At 42.5% G+C, this 13,717-nt stretch overlaps 1 protein-coding gene across 6 annotated transcripts in view; it reads right to left on the bottom strand.

Moving 5' to 3' along the window:
* SNAP47 (synaptosome associated protein 47) overlaps positions 1-13,717 on the bottom strand; it is a 33,162-nt gene that overhangs the window by 10,308 nt on the left and 9,137 nt on the right. For 5 of the 6 annotated variants that reach the window (XM_063324237.1, XM_063324235.1, XM_063324236.1 and 2 more), the window contains exons 3-4: positions 8,919-9,403; positions 4,401-4,531 (exon numbers count right to left, since the gene is read on the bottom strand). In XM_063324237.1, the coding sequence (XP_063180307.1) occupies positions 4,401-4,531; positions 8,919-9,403 (616 nt within the window). Of the gene's footprint in view, positions 1-903; positions 2,794-4,400; positions 4,532-8,918; positions 9,404-13,717 lie in introns of those variants that run through there. The other variant, XM_063324233.1, reaches the window with a different exon arrangement.

Below are 13,717 nucleotides of genomic sequence, written 5' to 3'. Positions count from 1 at the left end.
GTCTGACAGGACAGCAGGTCCCTTGTATTTGAAGCTGACAAATTTTAAAGCATCAGCTCTTTTGAGCCAGTGGCTATTCAGACAGCGTGGAAGGGTCAGTGTTTACTATCTTATTCTTAGTGGATGATTTCCCCCATTATTTCTTCTTGGACTGATGCAGAAGTCTGATTTTATTTACTTTCTCAGGGAGGACTAAGGACTCATGGTGCCACTAACACACCACTGACCTTGTCTGGAAAAAAATACTCAAGCAGCTCCACAGGCTTAACTACCACCTTTTATTTTGGTACCACTAAATACTTCAGTTACACACAAGTAAATACAAAGCGTTTGTTGTGAGGACCTCTGTTCCCTCCACGTATTGTGCCTTCCAAAAAAATAAATCCGGGGCATGGTCATTACACGTGTCTGTTAAGATCGGTTGTCTGCTGATCGCTATAGGCCATGGAACAAGGCCATCCCATGAGCAAATTTGGTATTTAGAACTTGGAATGAACGATTCCTCCACAAAACTCTTTTTCTCTGACGTAACGGTTGTGATTTCCTGAGATGAGGCCACAATAAAAGGGTAAATAAACACTGAAGAGACTGTGAAAGTAGTAAAGGGCTGAAATGGAACCATCTAGACCCGAGAAGACATCGAGGAAGAAAATGTCGCAAAGATATGCACTGGGATACGGGGTTTTTTTCCCAGATGTAACGGAATTAAATTCTTTAATACTGTCTCTGTCTCCATGGCATACGCGATCTGCAGACAGTAAATATCAGGGCACCAGTTCTCTAGCAGGAATGGTTTCGAAAATTAGAAAGCACTGGTTTGGCAAAATAAATTCAAATTCAGTGAACTCCTCCCCCCACCCCCCGCGACCACAGCCCTTAAGCTAATGTTATCCTATCCCCTCCCTCCCCCAGTGCCATCATGTCAGCCACAGAGAGGCAGGAGGCGGAAGCTCCGCCAGAGACCACAGAAACTTTGTAGGCTTCTTTCTCCACCTCTATAGCACAGCTAAGGAACACAGCTCCCACTGCCACAAACTCTGTGGTTTTTGACATAAACGTCCCTCCATGAAGTCCCAGTGAGGTTCTTTACTCTGGCACCCAATCACAACTGCCGACCGCTCAGGGCTTCCAGCTCTAATGGAAGGAATTTAGTAACATTCAACAATTCCTGTGGCAAAACATCTATTATAATTACTACAAGTACTTTGTTTTTGAGGAGAGAGGACGAGTGACAGCTATTAGTCTGTTTATCACAACTTACTCTTACTTCTCCAACTTCAAAAGGTCTGCTAGACTTACCCGCATCATAAGTAATGAGGGTGACAGAGCTGAGCTCTTCCGGGCTTTGTGACTTTGTTGTTTTTTTAAAAAAACAAGTGCTTGGACTACAGATAATCAAAGAATAAAACATAATAAACCTCAAGACAGGAAACTGCTCAGGCAAACACTATAGTTACCAACAGAAAGACCTCGAATACCCTTAATTCATTCATGGAAGTCTGATGCCACAAATGTCATTGTCTTCAATGCACGTTAATGCCTTGCACTTGTAACCATTTTCCCCCTTCGCTCTCTAAACGCTTTTCAAACTTGATTAACCATCATCGTGCTCATTCCCAAAGCATGATTAACCACTATCCTGCTCATTCCCAGTGTGGGAGCTGAACTGAAGCAGTGCAAAGAAGCTCTCAGAGAGCAACACCTCAGCAAGGAGCACCCTAAAACCTAGTTCATGTCTGACTGCTTAAAGCCACACAGCTGGAAATGAGACAAAGCTCCTGGTTCCCTGCCCTGCTTTCTATTCATGGACTTAACCCACTTCTCAACTATCAAATGAGTGAATATGGCAAATATAACCTTAGATAAAGCCTTGACATAACTTAGATAAGCATTAAATGTCCTGCTTAGATGTAATTTCAAGATCTTCACCTCAAAATCTTCACTTCAATACCCAAAAGGCTTCGTATGGTGTTTACCATGATGCTGCCCTTGAACCCCATCAGAATACATCCCCAAACTCCATACCTTTCAAATCCGCTTTTACTGTCAGGAGCTCCTGACTTCAATCACACTTTCCTTCACTTCCACATCTTTACACTTCCCCTCTAAACCTCACCGCGTTCTCTCCTACCAGAACTGAAAGATCCTGAGTTATTTCACTCTGCTCGGGGCTTCAGAGCAATGAGAAAAAGCAGTGCTTGCACAATGCCTGGGAGCAGCTGGAGAGACACCCGTCTATACAAGACGAGAGGCTCCATTCCCAGTTCACAAAACCTGTTGGAAGATGCTGAACTCCTCATCCTGTGTTTCCTCTGCTTCTCCAGTCACAGCCAACTGCTCTGGTAAGATCAAGCATCAACAAAGCTTGGTGTTCACCTGTCAAGAACTGGCCCTGAGGAAGCAATTCGTAGAGAGCCTTTTCTTTTGTTTGCAAGGTGTAGCAAAATGTGTCTTCAATAGTAGTCCCTGATCAACAGTCCTTTATAAAGTACTTAGGGTTTTTTGGGTCTGGCTACAAATCAGAATTATAGTGCTGAAAAGCTGACATTTAAGGAAGGAACAACTAGCCCCTCTGAATACATAACAGCTGTACAAAGTGCATGCACACAGGAATAATAGATTGCTGTTATTTGTACAACTACTATTGAGAAATACTCTCCCTTAAAATCTTCCAAAAGGTCAGTGCTGCTTCAGAAATGCTTGGTTTTTGATAAAACGACAGATCGCGGAGAGAAGCTCTTTAAAACATGAGAAGAAGGGAGAATGATTCAATGGTGAATGCCCATTTTGGTTCTGAAAAAGCCCAAATAAGATATTTCAGTCAAAAGATCTTGATCATATTTTGGTCACAGAGCCTAGTTTGGGTCTAAAACTGTGTATTTATGTGGGAAAGGAACAGGAGTTTTATAGGAATTACAGCACGTACTTTAAAATTATTAATGACTGGAATAATGATTAAAGAGGTCTCACTCTCTGGGAACAGGTGCTCAGCAATGATTGGGAAAAAAAATCAGGCCAATTCATGGCCCATCAGTTTGGCTTTCAGATCCTCTCCCCACTCACACCACCCCACAAGCTCACCCCAAATCATTAATTGGCTTAAAAATTCTTGGCTTGGAGCGATATAAAAAAATACCAGAATTGTCTTTTGAGCTCTAGTTAATCTTGAAAGTGTTTTGTTTTGTTTTAAATAACACTGGCCATTTAACACTGTTTCTAGTCCACTATCCAGCACAGAGAATTTCAGAAATTTCTGAAATGACCCTTCTGCAAAGGTTAAACTCTCACTTACCCAACTGTCTTTTAGTTAATTTTAATAAATAGATTTTTTTCCTGCAAGCAGTTTTCATTTTTAGCCACTCGAGTCACTACTAAGAGCTCATGACTCTCAACTGTGTTCTAATTCTCAATTATAAAATAAAAGAACAGGTCTAGAAAACTGCAGGTTTGGCTAAGAGGCAACAGAATTAGCAGAAAATTCATATGATGCTATCACCAAACTACAGATGGAATATTAAGGAGAATAAAATGCTACAGGGAAAAAAAAAATATATATATATACAGTTTAATCTCCAACCACATCTTCTGATGTGGCTGTGATCATCACCAGTAAACTATTTTAACGGAAAAAACACTAAAACCATAATCCTTTGCTTTCCCAGTTAGTTCACTGTTTCAGATCAAGCAAAGAGGGATTTTTCGCTAAAACTCTGAACATCAGCTATGAGAGAAACTCATTAAAGAGCCATTTCGAGTAACAATATCAGACTGGATTAATTTAAATAAATATCTTTTTCTTGTAAAATCTCCAACCTATTTCCCCTTTATGAATTTGCTGGACTGCATACTCATTTCCTAGCTACAATTCTCTCTGTGTGTCTATAAAACACTTCACGCAATCACGGAATTTTCAGAGTTGGAAGGGACCTCTAGAGATCATCTAGTCCAACTCCCCTGCTAAAGCAGGATTGCCTAGAGCACATTAGTCTTTGTTCAGCTTTGTGGATATTTCTGAAATAGAACCGCTACTCCTCACTAAAAAGGATAAGACAGCACAGGAAAAACACAAAAAAGCTGAAAATGATTTAACTGTTAAACTTCTTAATCTTCAGAAAAAAACAGGTTACAGTTAAGGATTTTCCTTGTGTCATAATCCTATCACTTAATATATATTACTATAATCCCTGATTTGTTCAAAATAGTTAAAAACAAATACGAAGTTATCAGTGTATTTTAATCACAGGCTTGATTAACTATTTTTTTAAATATGCCCATCTAAATTTAGGGAGAGAAATATTTTGTTAAGGACAAGGACTATATTTCTGATGATAAAAACGCACGTTATTAAGGAAGAAGAGGGAGTGAAACAATTCTTATATCAATGTGATCTCAACTTATACCTGTTTAAGCTCTTTTGCTTCTTCCTGGGAGATTTTCTCTTGCTTCTGTAGCTGAACCTGGTCATCGTCAATCCCTCCTCTGTCTCCCACCGGAGAGCTGGGCTGCACCACTCCTCCCAGGAGTCCTGTGGCTGCAAGAGAAATTCCCATGGTCAGACTGCCATCTCCTGTACCGATGGAGAGAACTACCGCTACCATCGAACTGGTTGACCTTTGCATTGCTCCGTAGCAGTTTGCGAGGGGACAAGTACACTCAGAGATGCCTAATCCAACTTTCCCATTAAACTGTGTTCCTGTAGAAAGGACTCAAGCTGTATTTTGTACAATACATAACCTGGAGGTGACCAGATTGACAAGAGATGGCATTATTAAAGGCAACAACTGGAGAATGGGCTCACTTTGGGCTGTGGAGATTCATCTCAAAGATGCTCCGAGGGCTGGAGCCCCTCTGCTGTGAGGACAGGCTGAGAGAGTTGTGGGGGTTCAGCCTGGAGAAGAGAAGGCTCCGGGGAGACCTTGGAGCCCCTTCCAGTCCCTCAAGGGGCTCCAGGAAAGCTGGAGAGGGACTCTTGATCAGGGATTGCAGCAATAGGACAAGGGGTAACATTTTTAAACTGAAAGAGGACAGATTTAGATGAGATATTAGGAGGAAATTCTTGGCTGTGAGGGTGGTGAGACAGTGGCCCAGGCTGCCCAGAGAAGCTGTGGCTGCCCCATCCCTGGAGGGGTTCAAGGCCAGGTTGGACGGGGCTTGGAGCAACCTGGGCTGGTGGGAGGTGTCCCTGCCCATGGCAGGGGGGTTGGAATGAGATGATCTTTAAAGTCCCTTCCAACCCAAACCATTCTATGATTCCATGATCTGAACAGAGAGCGTAGAAGCAGCAACAGATTCCCAATCGGATAAATGATGATTCTCCACCTGCTGCTTCTTCTTTCTTTAATCTTTTTTAATTAAAGAATTTAAAAGTGATGAATCAGGGACAGAGCCCAAGAGTCAAGGCAGCAAATCCCTGAAACAGAAGGGCAACACTGACGCTAACAGCCACCCCCAGCTAAGCAATGTGGACACAATCCCTCGCGTAACATGCCAGCTGTGCTTTATTTAAAGCATCAGCTCTTATTGCAGGATGTGATACTACCCAGTAGGGTAGCAGGGACGTGCTGCAAGGAAAGGTTGTTATTTCTGATGCAGATGGGTGCTAAACACCTGAGACGCTAGAGGCATAGTGCCTAGAGGCACTTCAAACATCTCCAAAGCTTTCCCACTTAGCGAGGTACCAAGAAGGAAGCTCATGCTACTGCTGCCACCTGCGAGCACGTGGCCTGACCCAGGACAGGGCAATGACAGCAGCTCTTATGTACATCAGCACAGAAAGCATGTTGAATGCCAGAGCATCCTGCCAGGTCGAAGAGCTGGTGCCCAGCTGGCTGGCCAACTGACGGTGTACACCCGACCGCTTTGGATAGCATTACTTCCCCGTGAAAAGGGAGACAAAAGCTAAACCGAAAGCACCAAACCCTAAATCCCTCTCGAGTAATTACTGCAAACTCATAATCCCTGGAATTATTCGGTTATCAGCCTGAGAGTCACTGAACTCAGACACCGTCAAGATTTAAGACAAGCAAGTCATTCACTGTGCTAGTGTTACCCCGTGCAAATGCTCCTTCTATTCAGGGGGGCTAAGAACCAGGCACTGAAAAACGCTGCTTATGGTAAATTACTGTCGTGATCTCCCCCAAAGCAGGGAGGGAACGACAGACCTTCCTATGGCAGCAAATAGCCAGATGAGATTCTTTGTGTTTCTTATCAGCTGAGTGTCACTATATGCTAATTATTTCATTAAAACCAAGAAATCTATCCATTTCACTCCATTAATCTCGGTGAGGACAAGAAGAGGAGGGGGATATGACAACAGCGCACAAAAAGAATGGGATGAGGAAGGAGATCTGGCATTTCCCAGCAATTTTCTAATTTAAAAAAAGGGAGAGAACAGAATAGAAAGGCAGAAACATTTAAAAAGCAATTTTGGTTTGTTTTTGTTACACCCAGTTGGACGGGGAGACCCGCTGCCACCACGTGAGGATAAGAAGGTACCAAACCTCTGGACAAAGTGCTGGAAACACTTTGAGAACATTCGGTCGCAGGGGTAAGCAGGAAAAATTCAGCAGCCTCAAAAGGGATAAAAAAACCAAAAACCTGTGAATGCCAGTCTTCAGCTACAGGATTAAGACAGCACTGCCCCAGATTGTTATACTGCAGATGCACTGTAGGATTTCTTGTGCCTTTTAATCCCAGGTAGCTGTTATCAGCCATTATTGAGGAGGTTATTGTCTAGGAAATCTTGATTCAGCACAGAAGAACCTCTGTTACAAAACAAACCTCCCTGCTCCGTCCTGAGCATTTAAACACCCGTGCAGCTTGGTCCAAAAATACAGTCAGAAAAGACATGCAAAGCAGCTAAAAATACTTTCAGATAATCTAGTGTGTATAAAACTCTTCACAAATTCCTCTCCTAGGTGGAATCAAGCCAAATCTCTTAGGAAAGATGAGGGTTTTTTCAGTATTTAGTTATACAAATGTGCAATATGCCCAGCTTTAAGGCAGGATTAGTATAAACAGACAGGATCCAGATGAGACTGTGACAGTTGTGGAAATGTTCACATCTTGGAGCTGCACCACCGAGGGCAAAGAATAGTGCACCGAGACAGATGTACCTCCGCTGCAAGGATATTTCTCCTATAAATCTCTGAATCAACATTCGCTATCTGAAAATAGACACATATATTTTATGTCTACACAGAGGCGGGCATGCATAACACAGACTTCCCCCCCTCCCCGCTTTAGGAAAAAAAAAGAAGAAGAAAAAAAAAATTAAAAATCAGTATTTCCACCATGTGAGCAGCCATGGAAAAAACCCAGAGGTTAAAACGCAGTCCGTGACTGCCATCTTGCGACAGAAGACAGAAGGCGACAGACTCCGGGCAAGGAACAAACAAGGGTTTTGGTGGAGCTGGCGAAGTCAGGATTTCCATAACCTCCAGTTTTCTTTACTGACATTTCCAAACTAAACAGTCGAAATGCAGGTGGGGGTAGGAGAGCAATATCCTTGACTCACTGACTCAGATGCAAACAGAGCAGAGCAGTGGGAAATTAAGCACAGTAGGGCTGTATATCCAATTATTTTATGTAACCAGCCTTAAGACCATCAGGAACTGAACACCAATTTGTTGGAATAACTCAGTGCTTAAGAAACCAGCAGGTTGTTTTTCCTCTAAGTTGTTGTGCTGACATTTTAGTGCCAGATGTCCAAGACTTACTTCCTTAAAAATTAACAAGCTTTTCCAAGCTATGGCCCTTGACAACAAGACGACATTATCCTCCCTGCTGAAGTCCAGTTTTAGCTTGGTGCACAGAAATAGATTCATCTATTGTTTTACTGTATCATTTTTCTACTTGTTTTTAATATGCTGGCAATAAATCCATCCACCAATTTGCTCTTTTGTCACTAACAATTAGGAACAACAGAGAATTCAGGCGTGTTGAGAGAAATAAATTCCTAACAGGCAAAAATTCACCAGCTATCCAAATGAATCCAGGGTTGAATTACAAAAACAAAAAACCAACCCTGCCCGGAATTTTAGAAGTAATAGTAGTAAGGAATGTCATTCTTATTGTTGTGAAAGGGAATGCAGTCTTCTCTGCGTTTTCTTAAAAAGACTAAACTATGCATCCACCTAATCTGAGACCTAAAATCTCCTAAATCCAAACACTTGAACCTCTCAAGTAACAAAATTCTATTTTTTAAGATACGAAAATTAGCATGATGTTTATCCCGTAAGTTATTTAAAAACCTGCTGGACTGGAAATTTGTTTTGAACTTTCTACAATTAACCAGATGACAGATTTAATATAAATATGCTTCCAGCTATGAACTGCCAAAGGAAAAATAGCAAAGATAGAGGACTCCAAAGCACGCAGTGAGGAGAGAAGAATGGATTTCTAATGACCCCCCCCCCCCAGAGTGGCACAATATTGAATTGGTGACCACCCGAAAAAGAATGACATTGTAGTTAAAACCCAGGCCAGTAGCTGAAACTCAAATTAAGCTAATCCTTTCACAAAGCGGTGTGGAGCTAGTGACAACACCAGCTGAGAGCACTACGTTAAAGAGGGCCTGGCGTGTTCCAGCTGCCAGGCCCCCAAGGGACACACACCTCCAGCATCCACAGGCACAGGTTTGGGTAATGTAGTTGGGGTAAGTAGAAGGTAAATCCAACTAAACTCAAACAGGGCCACACGATTCTGTCATCTCTACCCTCTCCCTCTTGGCAAGATGGTCTAAAGTCGCCCAGCAGTTATTTTTTGCGTTTTATCATCAACACGGTCTCATCGTTGGGGCAGGTGGGAGAGGATTTGCCTTGTAAATATTATACAGTATTTTGAGTTTGAAAACCACTTGGAAACATTTGGTGCTTGTGTTACTGCTGACGGATGGGATTGCTTTGCCTGCCACATACCTGCTTGCCAAATGGACGTCCCCAAATCTACCTGTGGAGACTTCCTGGCACCAACAAATCCTAGGGCATCTTCTAAAAACTGTATCTTCTTGCTAAACTGCATCTCCAAGATGGGGATTGCTTCTGGCATCTTTGCTGACAAGAGCCGGTAAGAGGTGTCGGGCTTCCCAATAAATCTCTGTCGGACACTGATTTCATATGGCGTATGAACTCTGATATCATCCACATCCTTTGATTCAAACCGGTGAATGACCTGAGAATTGCAGTCACTGATTTCCAGGCCAGAAGCGAAGAGCGTGAGTTTTCCTGGCTTGACATTTGAGTCTGTTCTGTGGGTGATAATAACTGGAATTCTAATTATGATTCCTTCCTGGTTCTTCGAATCGGAAACTGTGGCAGTTTCCTTTGGCTTGGTTTCCAATGGCGCTTTCCAGAGCCTGCTGCTAAATGGCCACCAAGAAGGAGATTCGAGCTCAGTCAACAACCTAGCGGAGACAAGAGAGTGTTAGAAGAGTGAAAGCCAGTAGCAGGGTCGTGCTACCCCACCAGTTCAAAGCAAATTACTGCAGACACAATGATTTCTTAATACTGAATCCAGCCCTCTGTTATTTCGCTTCTCAAACCTATTCACAGCTCACCAGGATCCATCCGTTTTAAACACCAGCTTTTCTTCATTTCCTAACACTTTGGAAAGCGGTCCCAGAATCTCACTGTTCTGATGTAAGAAATCCAACTTCCAACTGGATTTATTCAGGCCAATTTACACCCATCTGGTTCTTCAGCTAACACTGCCTTTTACCTCAATGTTTCCACACTCGGCCATCACCACCACTGCCTTTTTTTGCTTCTTTATACCTCAGCCCCACAGTCCGATGCCACCTTTTGCTTTGTCCCCACTCCCAAATTCCCATTGCCAGTTAAAACACTAACAGTGCAAGGTTGAGGCTGAAAAGCCCAGCAGCGACTGCCCGCTGGGGTCCAGCATCTGCCTCACCATCGGTTTGGGGTAAATCCTGAAGGGGAGAGGCCTCCTGGGTGGCAAACTGTTGCCTTAGCTTAGAGATAACCAGACTCCATGAATTAATTAAGCAACTGCTTCCAAGGAAGACCATTGTATAGCCAGAACTAACACAGCCTCTTATTTCTAAGCAAGAAGATAAGTAGGCACCTAAGTAGGTACCTAAGTTTATCAGCTGTGGGCAAAAAGGATGTAACATGCAGTTAGGAAGAATCAAGGATATGGAGGACACGATCATTCTGTTCTATTTGCTATCAGTATAGCTCATTCCCCTTTTCTGGGCTCCTCTCCATCACAATCATCGATCTCTTTGGGTCTAAGCCTCATCAGTACTCTTTCCGCCAAAAAAAAAAAGGGGAATCAGAGGAAAGGTGGTAGTTTTGGTTTGATTTTCCATGTGCTGTGCTGCCTATCTGTTAGCATCCCTTTCCAGGTCTAGACAAGAATTGGAGGCAGAGCCACAGTCAGCACCAATGATGTACCGTTGCCAACACTCCTCTCACCCCCTGTCACCCAAACCCACCCTGCTAGCAGAGGATCCTGTATTTCAGGATGACTTGAGCCTCAGTGGCCGGAAAGAAATTTTGGGGCCAACTACATCTCCCCACGCAGTCAACAGTAACTTCAGATCCCTCCCACTGCTCAACCAGCCATGTCCTCTCTCACCCACCAGCAGCCTCTGGTACCCACCTCGCATCTGAGCCAAAATGGTTCATCTCCAGTTACAGGTAGGCATAGGAAGAGGCAAGTCAACCCTCTGGGATGCATCCACTGCTCAAACAATCCTACACCACTGGAAAACAGCGGTGAGCTGGCTGGAACATCCCACAAACCAAACCAGTCTGCAGGCCACTAGCCTGAGCAGGATGTTTTGAAATGGAGATTTCTCAGCCTACCCGTCAGTCACTGAGCAGAACAGGAGAACCACCTCTGGAGGCACAAACAGCTTCTCAATTAACTAACGGGAGGGAAGAGGTTCTGTTTAAACCAAACCAAAAAAAAAAAAATAAAAGCTCTAAGGAAGCTCAACTCAGACCAGAATAGTGTCCCGCGTGCTCCATAAATACCTTAAAGACTATCCAGTGATTAGGCACGTGCCACTGGCACAGCAGTTGCATTAGGTGCTTCTAAATAAGCCAGACCACATGTAATAAAATCTGTAATGAAACACTGTGATCTTACTGATGCTACAAAATACTATTATATTAACTTAAATTCTACAGAGGCAAGCCTTATCAGACCAAAATACAAAGCACTACTGCTTCACTGCTATTTTGGAGAGTCAGGGGTTTTTTTATATGGCTTTTTATAAAAGTAGCGCCTGATAAAATATGCATACAGCAGTGCTCCACTCAAGATACTTTTTGTAATGATTTATTTTCCATGAGAGAATCAGAGAGTGTCTACAGAAGACTTTGCAATTTTAAAATCCTGTTTACTTTGTCTGTATACAAAGTCTAATCTGAAAGAGGAAGCTCTAACTGAACACGCTTTGTTTACTAGCTATCAAAGTTCTGCACTGGCTACAAAACAGACCTACTTAAAGAAATTCATCTGCTACAAAGAGCAGAAAAAGTCATATTGGGTGCCAACCACTGAATTCATGGATAGCAGAGGCAGAATGAATGGTTCCAAGAACCTACTCCCATCTAAAGCAGGAACATCAGATATTTATGTAGATAGCACGCAAGATGAGTAATGGGTCTGGAGCTCTCCGCTGCCCTCTGAAAATGCTGCAACACTCCCCTAAAAAGGAGGGGGGAAGACAGACCAAAGGAGATGTAACAGAAAGTTGTACAATAACAGAATTTGTAATGGCACGGTATCATAGATTTAGGGCTGAATTCTGAAACTATGAGGTTCAACTTAAGTTCAACACAGAGTACGACTGAAAAAGCCCTAGGCTCCGCTAGCACACACCATCTTCCAAATTAAAAGCCATGCTCTAACCTACCTGCTGTAACTGAACAGAAACAAATGACCTGATCTCATTTCTACAGAGCACAAAGCACGTTTTCTGTCCTCTTGATGTATGAAAGAGCTACAAGGTACTTCAGGGCAACAACAGCCTATGCCTGTGTCAACCTTTGAAAAGTCATTGAATTCCTACCCCAGTATGCGTTCGCTCATCACATTCACCGTGAGAAAGGCATGTGCGTTCACTTACTGAAAAGCAGCTGCAATGTGACAAGTCTAAACTGTCTAAACTTATTCTGGATAGCTTAATTTTTATCACTTTGTGCCTTCACCCGTCTCCTTTCCCCTTTCCCCAGGGACTGACATCCCGGCTGGGCAATGCCTAATTTACAGTCAAGATTTTTCTGTTGCACAGCCCCAACAAAGGCTCCAGCCAACTCCTCTGGCCTTCCACGGAGGAGTCATCCCTCTGTATCAACAAACTGTATGACCAGTCCTTATATACAAATGAAAATTTGCAACTAGACTACCCTGTCCTCTGATAGTAATATATTAAAAAGGAACCAGTGAATCTGGCTTTCTGTTTATTTTTGGTCTTCGAACATCTGCTAGCACGTCAGGCTCAGCTCTGCTTATCTGCACACAGTTCCACTCAAAGCAGCTGTATATACCCAAGCATACATAAGAACAGAATTAATAATCCGAAAAAACCCCACACATACAGGCAAGATAAAATTAATCACAGTTTTAAACATATGAAAGTAGATAAAGGGCCCTGGTTCTTTTTATAAAAGACACAGCCATCAAACTGGTGTCGCTTATACAACCTCGAACTAACGGACGCAAAAGTTCATTTCCTTCTGCACAAAATCTGCTCTGCATGCAAAATGGTCCCGCATGTAATTACTTCTCATCAAGTTTCTAAAGAAAGCAAGAGTCAAAGAGCCTTAACAGGCATATTTATCTATGCTAATAGTCTGAATTTCCTCATATGCAACAACCAAATGAGCTTCAGTCACGGTCTCCCAGGTTTCTACACCGGTTAGGGACATGAAGAAAAATGCCCTCAGGTTAAGAGAAGACCTTGTGGGTGGGAGGGAGTGGGGAAAGCAGCTTTTTTAGAAAAAAAAAAAAAAAAAAACCACACACACAAAAACTATGCGAATAAACCAGGTGTTAAAATTCCCCCAAAAGCATAATGCAATTACAACACAGTTTGGCTAATGGACTCTGAGCTGCATTTCAGCCTCTGAGCAAGCTGGCCAAACTCTTCATACTGTATATAAAACAGAATCCCAGCTAACGTTCGGTCAATGCCTTCCTTTATTTTTCCATTTTTAAAATCAAAGCATCAAGCTCTTCAGATTCATGAGGACAAATAATACCTCCCAGTGCATCTTAACCCAAAACAAAACTCTCTTCCAAAAACAATGAGCAGGTATTTGTTTTCCTACTCATTGTTTATTGCCACAGAACTTTAAAAGCTATTGCTGAAGCTTTCAGTTGTCTTGGCTTTTCATTAAAGGGTATGGAGAATATCACCAGAATCATTGTGAAATCAACACCTTCTTTTAGACATGATATCCGTCTAAAAACAGAGGCTTCTTCCAAAAACAACTAGTTTGAACTTCATTGTGCTTGTTTCTTCATGCAGGTGTTGGAGCTTCCACAAAGACACTCAGAGCTATATATCTTCAAACATTACAGTACTACTCCTAACTTTACTGTCTATTTTGGATTGCTATCGAATCCAACTTGCAGCATACCAAAGAAGAGAATAATTCACTTTGAGTGTTAATCATTAAATAGTAAAGTCACAACGTTCTGATCAAGACACCAACCATTTACTATTCACATCGAGTTC

The sequence above is a fragment of the Chroicocephalus ridibundus genome, chromosome 2 (assembly GCF_963924245.1).
Source record: "Chroicocephalus ridibundus chromosome 2, bChrRid1.1, whole genome shotgun sequence".
Lineage (NCBI taxonomy): Eukaryota > Metazoa > Chordata > Aves > Charadriiformes > Laridae > Chroicocephalus > Chroicocephalus ridibundus.
Note: the sequence above shows the minus strand (reverse complement) of the source record. Positions and strands in the feature narration are given on the sequence as shown.